Source organism: Cupressus sempervirens, chromosome 5 (genome assembly GCF_028749045.1).
Source record: "Cupressus sempervirens isolate cs-2001-9-10 chromosome 5, ASM2874904v1, whole genome shotgun sequence".
NCBI lineage: Eukaryota > Viridiplantae > Streptophyta > Pinopsida > Cupressales > Cupressaceae > Cupressus > Cupressus sempervirens.
In genome coordinates, this window is record NC_143122.1 from 540331964 (window position 1) to 540347336 (window position 15373).

At 34.1% G+C, this 15373-nt stretch overlaps 1 protein-coding gene and 1 pseudogene across 2 annotated transcripts in view; both read right to left on the bottom strand.

The window, feature by feature from the left end:
- The window catches only part of LOC149557076 (uncharacterized), a 191691-nt gene that overhangs the window by 119985 nt on the left and 56333 nt on the right, over positions 1–15373 (bottom strand). For both annotated transcript variants that reach the window (XM_089831758.1, XM_089831759.1), the window contains exons 4-6: positions 14097–14231; positions 13914–13988; positions 13743–13781 (exon numbers count right to left, since the gene is read on the bottom strand). In XM_089831758.1, the coding sequence (XP_089687884.1) occupies positions 13743–13781; positions 13914–13988; positions 14097–14231 (249 nt within the window). The remainder of the gene's footprint in view (positions 1–13742; positions 13782–13913; positions 13989–14096; positions 14232–15373) is intronic.
- LOC149557077 (starch synthase 3, chloroplastic/amyloplastic-like) lies at positions 1359–6084 on the bottom strand (annotated as a pseudogene).

Below are 15373 nucleotides of genomic sequence, written 5' to 3' on the forward strand. Positions count from 1 at the left end.
CTGAAAAAGCAGTCCGAAAAAAGCAGGCTGAAAGCAAAACCAAAAAAAAAGCAAGCCGAAAAAGAAAAACCGAAAAAAAAAGGCAGTCCGAAAAAACAGCTCTGAAAAAAAGCAATTCGAAAAAGCAAAACGAAAAAAGCAAATCCGGAAAAAGCAAGTGGAAAAAGCAGATCCGAAAAAAAAAAGCAAGCAGAAAGGGCAGCATTGAAGGAAAATAGTACAGCTATCCACAATCAGCACTTCTCATTTGGCATATTTTCCAAGAAATGTATGTTTTCAACTGAGTACAAAATATAGCTTAAGCACTTCATTATTTTACATTGTACTTGTCTTTGTTTGCCATTTGGCATTATTTGTATCAAAGGAAGGCTAGGATTTTGCAATCGAAAGAGCGTTGTAATTTTTAGACTATCTATATTGCAACCCTAGAGTTGATGATCAGCTTATTAGTTTGCATTCCAATTGTTTGACAAAATATCAATTGGCTGTAAGTTCTCTTTTTGGCATTAATAATGTTATAATTTTGCATACTAAGTGTTTATATTAATGCCACTTGGTTGTAAGTGCATTAATGTCATCTTAGGTTGCATCCAAAGTATTTGTCTTAATTACTAGTTTCTGTAGCTGCATATTGCAAGTAGTTTAAGTCACATATTTGTATTGAATATTGTCAAAATTAGTTGCACATTCATGTTAGGTCATTGTTTAGACAATCTGGAGTCTTTTTGTAAGCATTCTCTTTGATGCAAATCGAAACAAGAGTCATTGCAGCAATCTAAAAAGTTATATCAGTCATATGGCCCCTTGTATGCAAAGTGTTTGACAAAAATTTTCGAGCCTTCAATCAGCATTTTAAGGTCGGAATTGAGCAGGACCATTACAGTGGTATCAGAGTTTGCTTGCAAAGTGTTTGACGAAATGTCAAACAACTGAAGTATAAAGATTTTTGGTGTTTGAAGGAGTTATAACCTGTTGGGGTTATTACAGTGGTATTAGAGCTTGCTTGCAAAGTGTTTGACGAAATGTCAAACAACTGAAGTATAAAGATTTTTGGTGTTTGAAGAAGTTATAACCTATTGGGGTTATTACACCATTCTCAGTGCTGTAAGTATTGGAGCTTCCTTGTCAAAAAATTTAAACTTCTCCATGTTTTCATCACATGCTTGTAACATATATGTTCCAATTTTCACTATTTTTACATAAGGGTTTCACTAAAAAAAAAAATTCTAGAAGTTTGAAGGGTCTGTTGTACATATACATTCCAGTTTTACTTTTTTTGCAGTTTGGCATTATGAAGAAAACAAGTTTTGAAAATTATGTTCCATTCTTTACAAAACCCGAGACTCAGGTTTCCCATTTGTTTGAACAAGAAGCACAATCACATCTTCCTTTAAATATTGCTCTTCAGCCTTTGGCCAAGGCTAATATGCAAGTGAATCAGTATGTCGTATTCGCCACCATAATTCTTCGGCTATATATGGTGCATAAAGAGAGAGAAGAACAATTTTTTTCAAGGACTGATTTTGGCCCGCTTTCCCACTTGTAAGCTGTATTAACAAACTCCATCATTGCAGTTATTGCAATGTTGTAGCCACCATGAATCCAAATATCTGAAGATGAAGCGAGTAGACGAGATTCTCGATTATAATAAATTTTCACCCTGTCTCCCCCTCTAAAATCATCAGGCTCAATGTATTGTAAGTCATTGACAGATTTTACAACCATCTGCAAGACTTGTTGTGTTTGTTCTCGCCTTTCAGCCACTAACTTCTTTGCTTCTGCTCTATCTGCTTCCACTGTAGCTTTTTGGTTTTCCAGCCTTCGTTGCTCTGCGGCCATTCTCTCCCTCTCAGCCTCCTCTACTGAAAGTCGCTCCAACTCCCTGCCTTTCTCCTCAAGCAGATAGTCTTCAAAAGATTGTTTGTCAAAACCCCTTCAACTACTATTGAAAAATCTTTGTTGTCATTATTTTCATAGACTTTAACTCCATTGAAAAACACAAAATCTATTTGGTACACCTCCTTCATTATGCTTGGTTTACAAGTCCACCAATCCCCACTGATTTCACTCTACTACAACTCTATCGTGAAAGAATTCCATTTCCAGTTATTCAAAGCTCCAATTATATAAACCTTTGGTTCATTGGATAAGGTTGTTATGCTTATATTAAAATAAATTTCAATTTCACTCCCAGACTTTGCAGGAACAGGATAAAAGAATATCTTATTGTGAATAGAAGAGTTCTCTTTTGCAAGTTTTTCCAAATCCCTTTTCCTTGCTTCAGCTTTTTCCTTCTCTATTTTCTGTTTTTCCAATAACTCAGCTTCTTTCTTCTTTATTGCAAAGGTTACATCTTGAGTCACGTGTACCTGTTGATTGGCACGAACTTCTTGTGATTTCTCAATTTCAGACTCCTCACTGCCTAGTTCTGATTGTCTGTTTTCAATAAGGCCACTTTCAATATCTTTTATATTTTTCTTCTTCAGATTCCTTTTCCCACCAGTTACCACCATTTGTTGAGCTTCTCAACTTGTCTTGTCAACATCATCTGAGTCTGTATCACCGACGCCCTGTTCCTTTTTTCCCTTATCCTGATATTGCAAATCTTTTGCCAGTGCTGGAGCAGCAATAGGGGACCCCAGAGAGTCCCTTGAAAAGGCATCCTTAGTCTTTGGTTGCTGTGATTTCTTATAAGACCTTCTTTATAAGGGCTACTATTGATAGAATCACATAAAAACTCTTCACTATCTGCGTCATATAAGAACAATCTTTCTTAAATATTGTCCCAAAGAACTTCATGTACATTATCTGGTGATTCTTCATCATGGAAACCGCAAGAGGTATGCTCTGAAAAAGCCTTTTGAGCTTTTGCATCTATCTTTAGACCAGCTAGGAAACCCATAGAGTCTATTGATGCTGAAATAACAGCTTCATCAATTTCAATGTATTGTGCCCCCACCAGCACCAATACACAAAATGCGCATCTTTTGTGATCCAAAGATAGCATGCCTCATATCAAAATTTGTTGAAGCCATAGTTGTCAAACCAGCTTCTATCATAATCTTCACATTAGAGCTCTTCTTCAGTGGATGAATCTCTGCTGATTTTATATTTAAAACCTTCTTGACAGATACTCTTTTCATATGGCTTCCACTGAAATCCAACTACTTTTTGTACCCCCTCAAAATGAGGGTGACTGCTTCTTGCAAAATAGATGACAGTGATTCCATAGTTTCTTGAATGATCCTCAACTTAAATGAAATAACAGCACTGCCCGAGCCTTTATTTACTATTCTGATCTTATCACTGTCATTGCACTTTGCATCTTGTATATTTTGTTCACCATTATTTTATTTTATCCTAGCCTTGTTCTTGAAACACCTTGTCCTTTCTCATATTCTGCAAAACTAATTCTTGAAGTTGTTTCTGTTCATCACTGTCTTTGCATGCTGAAACAACAATTTTCTAACTATTGATACTCTGGTTTTTTATGATGTTTGAAACTGTATTTCATGAGGTTCGAGCACGGGCTCGTGACACTCATAAACTATCCTTCTATGACTTGCACCTATTTCTTATGCGATCAACATACTTATTCTTGATTATAATGAAAGATTTCATATCAGAATTCATATGCCCCTTTAACATTGCATTTTCTGCTTTTTGTCGTTTGAGCATTACTATTTTTTATATGTATTCAAAATAGGAAAGATATTGCATGTGTCGGTAAATAGTTGAAAATAATCAGTCATTGCTTAGATCTTTTAAGATCTAACCCCACTCTTTCCATGTAGGAGAACGAAGACCCAGAGGTGTCAGATTGAGAGCTGGACCAGGAGCAACATTGAAGATCACTTAACCAGTCAAACGCTGAAAAGGCAATGATTGGTTACCTCTAACTCTACCTTCCTGTCCTATGTTTTTCTTATTCATAATATGTATAAAAGACAGTAGTTAGACTCACGGCTTGTGTGAGATTTTTCATTTTCAGCATTTTCCATTCATTCCATACTTTGTAAAACTGAAAAATTGTACATATCAATTGATGATTTATACAATGAACATTGTATCTCCTTTTGCTCATGATTTTTTATATGATTGCAAAATGATGAAATGTAAATGAATATAAAATGAATATCTCATTTTGCAATGTTACTTGAAGTAAAATTCAGCATGTTTAGAATTTTAGTAACACAATAACAGCACTTTGACAAGATTGTTGCCGAATGACTTCATTTAGGCGAGCAACCTCTTGTTTGAGTCGATTCTTCTTTTCCCATTGTTAATGATTGTTTTTTGACCCATTAGCTAATGCATCTTGAGCATCTTGCAAGCAACTCAAACGTGACTACTTCCCAATTTCTACCTTAGGGAACTTATAATCAGAATGGGAAGTTTTTCAACAAGTTTGTCCACCAGTGGCTCAGCAACTTCTACAAACTTGGTTTTCTCCGAATCAACTAAGATCCTTCAAACAATCTTATCTTTCAAAGATTTGGACTTAGTTTTCTTTACAGGAATGTTACCCGAAAGTACAACCACTTTCCTTCTCTTCATTGTGATCCTGCTCAACCATGCAGGCAAGCTAAAACTTTCATCTATGGAAGAAGGTACAGTGGAGACCATTGGCATTGATCCTAATTGTATCTCTGTTGTGACTGAACAAGATTCAATCTGCACAACTGAATTCATAGGTGCATGATGAGAGGATTTTGTCATGAAAAGCTCAAAACCTATTAGAGATGTATCAAGTTGGGAAAGTTGACCCTTTGTAAGAGTTAAAAAAATCTTCAAACACACTTCTGAAATGTCCATATTGTTCATTTGTTAAAATGAGAGAAGCGGCTGAAGAAATAAGAAGAGCCAATGTATTGACTTTTGAAATTGGAATAGAGGTTTGAAGACAATGGAAAATGAATCCACATCATCATCTATCTCATCCAGAAAAGCTGCTTTGTGCATGGATGGTGCATGAGTTTGTGCAAGTCTTGGGGGAGATATGATCATAACTTCCCCTTCTTCCTCCTCGTCTTCATCATCTGATTGTTCACCTAATTCCTCTGACTCCTGAGAATTGGTTCACGGATCTGAGATGATTTAGATCCCTTTCTGCCCTTCAACTTAAATTTAAGGGACTTCCTCGCATTAGAAGAAGAAGCTCCATCTTTTCCTGTAATTTCTAGCTGTGACTTCCTTCCAGGAGGACCAAAGGTTCCACAATCCAAACCCAATTTCAGATTAACCCTTTTTAGGCCTTTAATTTTCAGCCACTTGTTGGTGTTTGCTAAAATGGATTGGAATATATCTAGGATAGATGTACCTTCCTTCATCTGCCATTGAATGGGAAAAGGGCACCTTTTATCAAAACCGGCCTAATGATGTTCTGGACCAAGAATGTTGCCATCATTTTCGATTTGGAAATCTTATGGGATCTCAAGCATGTTAAGATCAATGATTTACTACAAAGTTAATCTACAGTAATCCATCTTCATTATATCCAGTTCTATTCGCATATCAATCCAAACATCCTCGATGCGATAAACATGTGTGAAAGCTCTCTTGATTTGAGAATTCATTTCTCAATAATCAAAGTCAAATCTAGCTTTAAATTTCCTCAAAATGATTAGTTGCAATTTTGCTTCCACATTTTTTGCTTTATGTACAGAATTGATCAAATAATTACCAATCACCAAGGGCTTGGTTAAAGAAATATCAAAACTAGGCCTATGCAAAGCATCCTGATCAAACTGAACTTCCATGAGTTGTTTGCCTAATTCCATCATAATGATCCTATCAGTAGCATACCTAGGTAAGGTATATGGCTCACCTTTAAAATATCCAACCCTTAAGTAAAAGTTGGAAACTAGATAAAGATACAACCATATTGATTTACCTTTTCCCAAGCTTCATCAGATTACCCTTTGATGGATAACTGTCTATCAAACACCGGAAATGCCCAAAGAAAGCATCTTCAACTCTTCTATAATGGAACTTACTATTGGCCAGAGTGATCTGATCATAGTAATCCCAAACTAGAATCTGAAGACGATATCCTTTGGTTGAAAGTCCAGAGAAAGATCCCATGGCAGCAACAATGTAAACAAGGTAGGAATTCATGTAGAAAGGCATTGAAGTCCCTACATTGAGTAATTGTTGACAGAGTGCAGTGCTAATTAGTTCTCCCCAAAAGATATGTTCTTTGTTCTCCATGATCTGGAAAATGTATTTATAAATCCATGGTTCAAAATCAGTGGAATCTTTAAGACCACAAACCCTGTTGAGAAGAATGATGAGGTCTTTGTACTATTGCTTGAAATTAGACCTATGAACGATCTTTGGCTATCTCGAGAAGTTGTTCCTCTTGGTATCCAACCAATACTGATTCACATACTTCTAATAATCTCCCTTTTTCTTATTCCATATTTCCAATGATGATTATTTGATCAAATCTACGCATTCTACATTATGTGGAACTTTGAAAATTTGCTCGATAAATTTTGGATCAAGACTAATAATAACTCTGCCATCAGCATCCTTGATCATCTTTGACTTTAGGCTGAAATGTTTTGCACATCCAAGAACAGACTCAAGTTCTATGGCAGTCATGGGAAATGTAAAAACCAAGTGAACATGACTTCTCTTGATACGTTTCGTCTCATGACCAACAAGAGTTTCTATTCTTCACAGAAAATTAGTCATGTCCACATGTCCGATCTTCGTGTCCAACACGTTGTCAAGAATGGTCGTAACATGAGATAGAGTTGCATGAGCCAACTCTTTATCAAACTGACATTTCATTTTGCCCTTAGATTTAGAGGATGAGGGCATCTCTTGCGCTTGTGCTGCAACACAAAAATCCCAAAATGTAAACACATCATCAAAAGAAATCACCATAAAAGGTTGATTCTTGATCAACAACAAAGGTTTGAGTATGGATTAGATACTTTGTAGACACGATGAGACGATCTCAAAATGAGACATCATACATATGCAGTGGATGAATGGAAGGAGATAGATGTATGAAGGTGGAACACATGGGAATGCATGCGAATGAAGATTGCTGATTTTCAAAAAGTGACTTAGGTTTTCAAGATGTTATTGCATGGAAAATGGATTATAAGTAAATGCAATACGTAATGAGGGATGGAAAGTGAGATGACATGCGAGTGCGGATAAAAAATGAGCTTACATGTAAGTGTGGATAACGGATGAGATGCGAAGTGTGTAATGACACAAGAAGTGGAAAAACATGCATTTGCTCATGGAGGCATTAAGTGCATATGAAAAGATGAAAATGGAATGTAGCTTGAGGTGAAGTGAACTTTATAGTCGTCTTTGTGGAAAGGTGAAGTCAAAGTACATGGGAAAACATGCATATGACATTTTTGACCTTTCAAAAAGTGACTATAAGTCAAAAACGGGTTTTAAAGATGCAATTACACGTAAGACATTTCATGTAATCGTGTCGTGCGATTGGATACGAAACGTGGGATGAGTGGAAATGGAAATGGAAGATGAAATTACATGTAGGTGCGGATGATGAATGAGATAAAATACATGCAATCGCATTTGACAAATGAGATGAGAAGTGTTGTGGCATGAAAAGATGGAAATGAATCGTGATGATACTCTTGCATGAAATGGAAAATGGAGTGAAGTGAAACATGACCAAGTTCTTGAGAAAGAACTTGCAAGAACTTGCAACTTCTCCAAAATGGAGAAAATTGAAAAACAAACACACAAAACACAAAAACAAGCTTCAAAAGAAGAACGTACCTTTTTCAAATGACTCAATCATGTCAACAAGCAAAGCACTTCAATATGCAATTTCGAATTTGGAGTTTGGGAAAAAAACCAAAAACATAAAAAAGAATCATTTCATCATTTTTAAAGGAAAAATACACTTTCCATGGAAACAAAATCAACAAGTGTAAATCATCAAGCTAAAATGTGCATAAAATCAGCAAGATAAACACAAATTAATTAGCAAGAAGGAAAATGTCCACTTACATGATGATTATTCTCTAACAAACTTAGATCTTTTCAGACTTTGTAAGACAAATTTGCAAAGAGCAGAAAATGACGCGTTTTTGATGCACAATGGCAAAAACGTGCCCTAAAAATGATCCAAACTTCAATTTTTTGTTCAATGCATGTTCATGAGATGTTTTTGGGAAAAAACATGTTTCAAATCTGCATTGCATACAATGTTTTTTCACTTTCAATAGAAAAAATGTGACCCTTGGTGTAATGCAAATAGATGAATATGCCAAAATGCCTCTTCTCCAAACAAAAATGTGAGTTAAGATGACAAAATTTAGGCTTTTTTTTGCCTAAATGTGCCCTTGAATGGAGTCAAAATGACGTTTTTTGCATGAAATCTCAACGTTTAATACTTCAAAACACTTAGATTTGCAAAACTGAACCTAAAGGAGAAGATTTGAAGAAATTTCATGGAAGAATCCAAGCAAAATCACCAAGAACATGTTCTTGGGGACCAAATGCCTAAAGTTTTTTCAAAAACAGGTTTTGGAAGATCAAATGCATGTGTTTGAGAGCAAAACGCACCTTTTGGAGGTGTATGTATATATTAAAAATGTTAAATGAAGCAAAACACACCTTTTAGAGGCCATTACATGTTTTAAAACATGTAATGGGCTCTCCCAAGACAAAAACGCACCTTTTTGGTGCATACGCATGTTTTAAAAACATTTTTTTTGCCCAAAAACAGGTTTTGGAAGTGCAATTACATGTCTTTGGTGCAAAACACACCTTTTGGTGTAAAGACATGTTTAAGTTGCATGCATATGCAACTCAAGGCAAAAGCTCACCTTTTTGATGCATATGCATATAACACATTTAGCTCAACCCTTTGATGTCATTGTACATTTTAAGTGAGTTTACATGCAATAGCATCAAAAAGGTCCACTTTTAAGTGATTTTACATGCTATAGTATCAAAAAGGTCCACTTTTAAGTTATTTACACTTTTAAGTTTTACATGCAATAGCATCAATAAGGTCCACTTTTAAATGTAATTGCATATTTAAGTTATCCATTTAAGCACATGTAAATTTAAATTTGATAAAATATTACTTAAGTAGGACATAAATTATATTTACATTATCATATTAACAATATACTGTGTAAATATCATTAATAAGTAATATTTAGTAGAGCATTTCATTTAAATATCAAAAAATTAAATTGAACTATACAGTTAATATAGTCACCTAGTGAAAAATCAAAAAGCAAACTCAACTTTAAAATATAACATAAAGTGCACTATAGTTACTTTAAGTGCAAATCTAAATGATAAAGTAACTTAAAACCATAACATAAAGTGAATTTAAGTTATATTTTTCAAAAAGTGAATGTCAAATAAACAAAGAAAAGGACGATGAAGGCCTCAAAAATCAAGCATAGGCTCGACAAACAAAAAAAAGAAAAAGACTTGACAAAAGCCTTCCATAAAAGAATTTGTTAAGTGAATTGGAGTTGATTGATCGATCAATATTAAGCAATTGAATAACAAATTAAACTTAGAGAAATGCAAAACTAGTTTGAAAAAGTTTCGTACTGTTACCTGCATTTTGTGGTGACAAAATGTTGGACAACAAGCTCCTTGCATTTAGTTATTGTTTGAACTAGTGTTCCAAGACTCTACGAGTTCGAGCAGGACTCTGCAAGTCTGAGGCAGAGGCGGCTTTTCCGAAGCAAATGGCCTCTGGACTTTGACTCGGCCAAGTCTTGGCAGAGTCCACGTGGACTCCTCAAGTCCCGGGCTCAGGACTGTCCAAAAAAAATTATTTTTTTTAGTTTTTTAATTTAAAAATATTGAGATTTCTAGAAGGTGTTTTTTTTTTATTTATATTAATTTTGAGAATGATATTGCGGTATGTCACGAATTTATTAAGGATTGAATCTTAAATCTTCAACTTTATATTATGTTATTCAATTTTTTTCCTTCAGAAATTTGCCGTTATACTTATGTGATCTATGCAAAATTGTGTATGAGTGTTAAGTAGCTTCTATTTATCTCAAGTATTGTGTATTTGATTTTAATTGACTAAATGATGCATGAAAAAATCGTTAAAACCTTAGAAATCTTTGAATTTCATGGGTTTTTTGATTTTCTGAATCCTTGCCAAGTCTTGGCTAAGTCCGGTCGCCGAGTCCGAGTCCGAGTCCCGTAACTATGGTTTGAACTAATAACCTAAATACATCATTATTCAGACTGATAACAATGACTTCACTCCTTTTATATTTTAATGCAAATGTATTTAGCTGTAATAGTAAAGAAGAAACAGCTGCCTTTAAAAAACCACCAGTATCTCCTCTATCCTTGATATTCTGAGAATTCTGCCCGTGTTGCCACCTAATATACCCTGTTTTGGACAAAACCTGGATAGGGTTTTTCAAGATTCATTCTCATTTGCCAACAAAACACCACACAAAATGACTATTTGGTTTTTGTGTTTGCAGATTTTTTAAACTGTCTATTTGCTAGTAAAGATTTAAAAACTATATGGCATGTTTCTCCATTCTTTGTCTTATATCCATTAAACTTAAAGGAGGCATCAGATAGGTCTCTCTAAGTCCCACATTTATCAATAATAAACATGTTGTTACACTATGCATCCATTGTTGTGATATTCTTTGCAAATTTGCATTATACACCTAACTACTCAGTTTGGAAGGCAAACCATCTGCTATTACATATCAACCTGTTTGGAAACTATGACTACATGTCCCAATCTTGATATATCATGTGCTAGTAGTCATTTGTTCTGATTTTCTTGTGGGCATATTTATAATATACTATCATATATGCCTCTGTTTTAATCATTAAGCTGTAGATCACATTTTCCAGGTTTGAACAAGAGTTGTCTCGCTTTAATTTATAAAATGGCTCTTACATAGCTGTGAGATACTTATATCCTCTGCAGTTAGGTCCTATGTTAAGAGATTGTGAATCTATATTTGAGATTTGAAGGCTGCATTGCAATTGTTCAGGTAGATTACAATGTGTATGCTGCACTTATATAAATCCAACCCGTGTATCTTTAATTTATTGTACAATATGCATCCTCACAACTCCTCTACTCTTTATTATAAAACTATTTCTACAGAAATAACGACATCATCATATTATCTGACTTTTCACCTGTTCATATTCCTTATAGTACACAACTTCTTTGGAGCATCCTTCTTTGATTGAAACGACATTTAGAGATGTCTATTAATTCATATATGAAAACCCCATTAGGCTTTATAAGACCAACATGCTGTAGCACACTTAATGCTGGAAATAATTAAGGCAGTAATCATCAGCAATACTCATACATTTAGTAGACAATAAAGATAGTAGATTCCGTTGTAATGTCCCCTTTTGGAATAAGTAGGAAATTTGGGAGAATTATATTGAATACTCTATTCTTACCATAAGTTCCAATAGGACACCACTGAGAACTTATTTATGTGATATAGATAATGATAATGTTATACCAAGAAATATATATATATATATATATATATGATAGTTGTTCTTATCAATATCACTTCTATCTCCAATTTGGGGTAGTTACATATATCCTAAGTGAATTGATCTTATGTATATTTACACTTAGTTTAATAAAATGATCTCTGCTATATCTGATATTGCTACTTGGGTCCGCAAGATGATCGCAATAGCTTTCTCTGATATGGCAGTGGGAGATATGATATCATATTGTTTTATGATCGCTTATAGCTATTGAATTGCTGTTTCTAATACAACCTTTCAGTTCATGTAATTGATTACTTATTGCTTATAGCAATAAGAGTTGTGTCCAATATGTTGATGTGCTTGTGCAATCCTTACTGATGTTGCTATGTCTGATATAATTGATTGATTCTTGCAACAAAGTGGTGCCTCTGATCTTGCTTGGTAACTATGCATCAGATTACGCCAATAAAGCAATCACTCAATTGAAAAGATCCAAGACTGGATAAAAGAGGAGATAAGTTTCCAAATTGATGATTGCTTGGATGTGTTTGAACTTACTCTTATACCTCCAAAACTGAAAGTCGTGCCTTGAGTATGACGAGTCATGTCTCTTCTTGATTGATCTCTTCATAACCATTTGTTTACTTAAACATATTGTTTGTGGTTTATGCAATCACTGATGCTACAATCCTCTGTCCTGGGTCTAAATCACTTCCAGTATTACCCTACTCTGTGCCTTTTCATAACCCAGACGGTAACATTATATTTTCTATCCATAACATTGACTACTCATGTTCTCTCTAATCATCGATTAGATATGCTCAATTATTAGGGACAATATGATTAAGGGATGTTGACCATAAACCGCTATACAAGTTTCTGTTTCAACACTCTTTGCTTTCTTAATCATCACTTACTAATCACTTGTTTAATGTCTTTTACTCCAATTGATCTGTTGATCTTTATCTCTAATCAATGCTTGTTAGGATGCCAGAGTCGATCTACTTGTAATCATATTCCATTTGCATATTACATTGTCCTTGGTAAAAATAATCTCTATCCATTATTGCCCTTGCTCGCTACTGATACAATAACTGTTCGTTATCATCAATTGAAGGCTTCGTAGACTTCATCATTATCATTACTTGTCAATGCGCTGAATCAATACTTGTCTCAATGTTATCCTCTTTCACCATATACTTGCCTCGGTTGATCAATCTGCCCAGCATATCATAATGCTTGTAATCTCAATGCTTTTACTCTTTCATGGTCAATCTGTTTTCATCATCAATAATGACCAATCTGATCAAAATGATTAGATAAAGGGCCAACATTCTCTAGTAGGGTTGATCCTTGACATGAGACTGAAACATGGTAGGATATATGCTAGTAATACTACAGTGTTGCTGCTCCTGAGCACTTGATGACTAACCTTCTCATAGAATTAGATGCAGGGATGAATGACTTATGCTCTTCTCATTGGATATCTGACTGAGGATGAATCATCTATATTCTTGCTATGATGCTTTCTTGTAATCATCTGCTGTCTTATTTTTGAATCACTTATCTCTTTGATCCAATGAAGATGCATTCCTTACTTGGTATGATAATCATTTTTCTTTCTATCTTGAAGGCATAGGTATGGGCATCATTCATCTTGGACATTGAATTATATCTCATAATGTTACTATGGAAAATCATCTTATTCATGACTTACACGTTTTTTGAGATATTTTATTTCTCTAGAAATCTATTTGCTATGTACATTTACTTCTAACTACCCATTATGCATCTATAGGTGCTCAAGGTCTGCCACACCTTGACCACAAAAGTATTTTATTGTTATAGGAACATAAGTCTAAGGATGGGAACATCACACCCATAGTTCTTTTCGGTGAGAGTTGTTTCACTTAACAAACATATGATCCAAACTCTATGACATTACAGCAAGCTTTATAATGTCCGTAGTGATACTTGAGCATCCAGGTTTGCAATTGCTTTACCAAAGCAAATCATTTTTGGGAAGGACAAACTGCCATGCCTCCTTTTAAAAACTGGAAGAATCAATGGTAAATTAAGGATGAACAACTTTCACAAATTAATCTTCAAATATGCCCCTTTCCAAAAGATGTTTATATGACAATTGGTTGAGAAGATCCATTTAATGCAGATGTTCCTATGCTTTTCAAAACAATCTTTCTACAAAATTAGAATATGCATCATTATTATCAACTATTATCTCACGTTCAACATACCGGCAGACTAGATGTGACTGTGCAAATGGTGCCGACAATCTGCACTCATAAATTGGCATAAACATATTTCAAAATAGGATACAATGAGAAATGAAACAAACACAAAGAACCAAAATAGGATACAAAGAGAAATCAAACAAACAAAACGAAGTGAAAAGTAGAATCACTCACCTTTGTAATAAGAGTTCTCAAACGAAGCAGATCAGGTATATCATTTCCATTAAGGTAAGCCATAACAAGAGTTACCTGCAAAGTGTGAAGGTATTCAATAAATATTAGACAATAAAAGTTATATACATTTCAAAACAACTATAATCTTGTACACAAACACCAAACAGAATGATTGATACATACTCCACCACCAGCAGCTGCTGGAGCCCAGTATAGCACTAAACAACTGGATATTAGAACAAGCAAGATGCAAAAGATTGCATATCCAAAGAAAGATATTGCCAAACTAGAAGAGAGCATCTTTTGAATCCAACTTTTCTGTAAAACACAGAGGAAAGTTTATTAAATTTTCTTGTATGAAAGAGAATTGAACATGAGGCTTCAAAGTTAAAATAATGAGATTGATAATCATTGTTTAAGTATCTATAAAATAAACTACATGCTGCTTCTTATTTGTTAACTGTCCAACCTATCAGTAGACCTCCCTATTTTTTTAATGAGATGTCCCCGTCTTAAAAGAATATTTAATAAATAAATAATAATAAAAAAATATAAAAATAGCTAAATAAATAATATAATTATAATACAAATAATAATAATATTCAATATTGTTATACATACATACATACATATATATATATATATATATATATATATATATATATATATATTTTATGTATCAAATACTTTGAATATATAAATGAATAATTATAAATATAACTTGATTCAATAAGAAATAATGGAAAATGACAATGATTGAGATTATTGTGATGAACAATAATATCAGTTGACAAAAAAATATAATTACACTTATAATCAAGGTTGCACGGAGATGGGAGTACTAGGCTGCTTTAGAGATGGTTACAGGTATGGTTATTTTTTCAAAATAGGAAACAGGGGTACTTTGGGTATGTCAATTTTTTATATATAATTAATATTTTACAGAAAATCTGAAAATATAATGTCATTGAGCTTTCATAACAAGAACAGTGATAAAGTTTACTGTCAAACATTAACTGTGAAGATTAAGTACACAAATTGAAATGCCATACAATCATTATATCAAAGTTTCAAACTGATTACTGATTAGTGATTACACATTGAAAATTTGAAATAAGCTTTGTTAAACAGCAAGCTGATACACAAACAAAAAACTGAGACAAAAATCAAATATCCTAATCAAGGTCCTTAACTATGATGCTCTCCACTAAGTACAAGTTACTTGGGTATTTGTACCAGTACCTGGTACACGTCCCAGGGGTTATGGGTACGAGTAACCATGCAACATAGATTATAATTTTTATAAGGAGGATGATGATATTGCAAATGGTCATCAATTAATGCAGAGGAAGAACAATTACTGTTAATTCGGAAGAGGTACCAAGCACGAATGTACGCCTGATCCAAGGTAAGCCTTCATTGGTGAATGAAGTATTTAAATTGAATTGAAGAGTACGGGA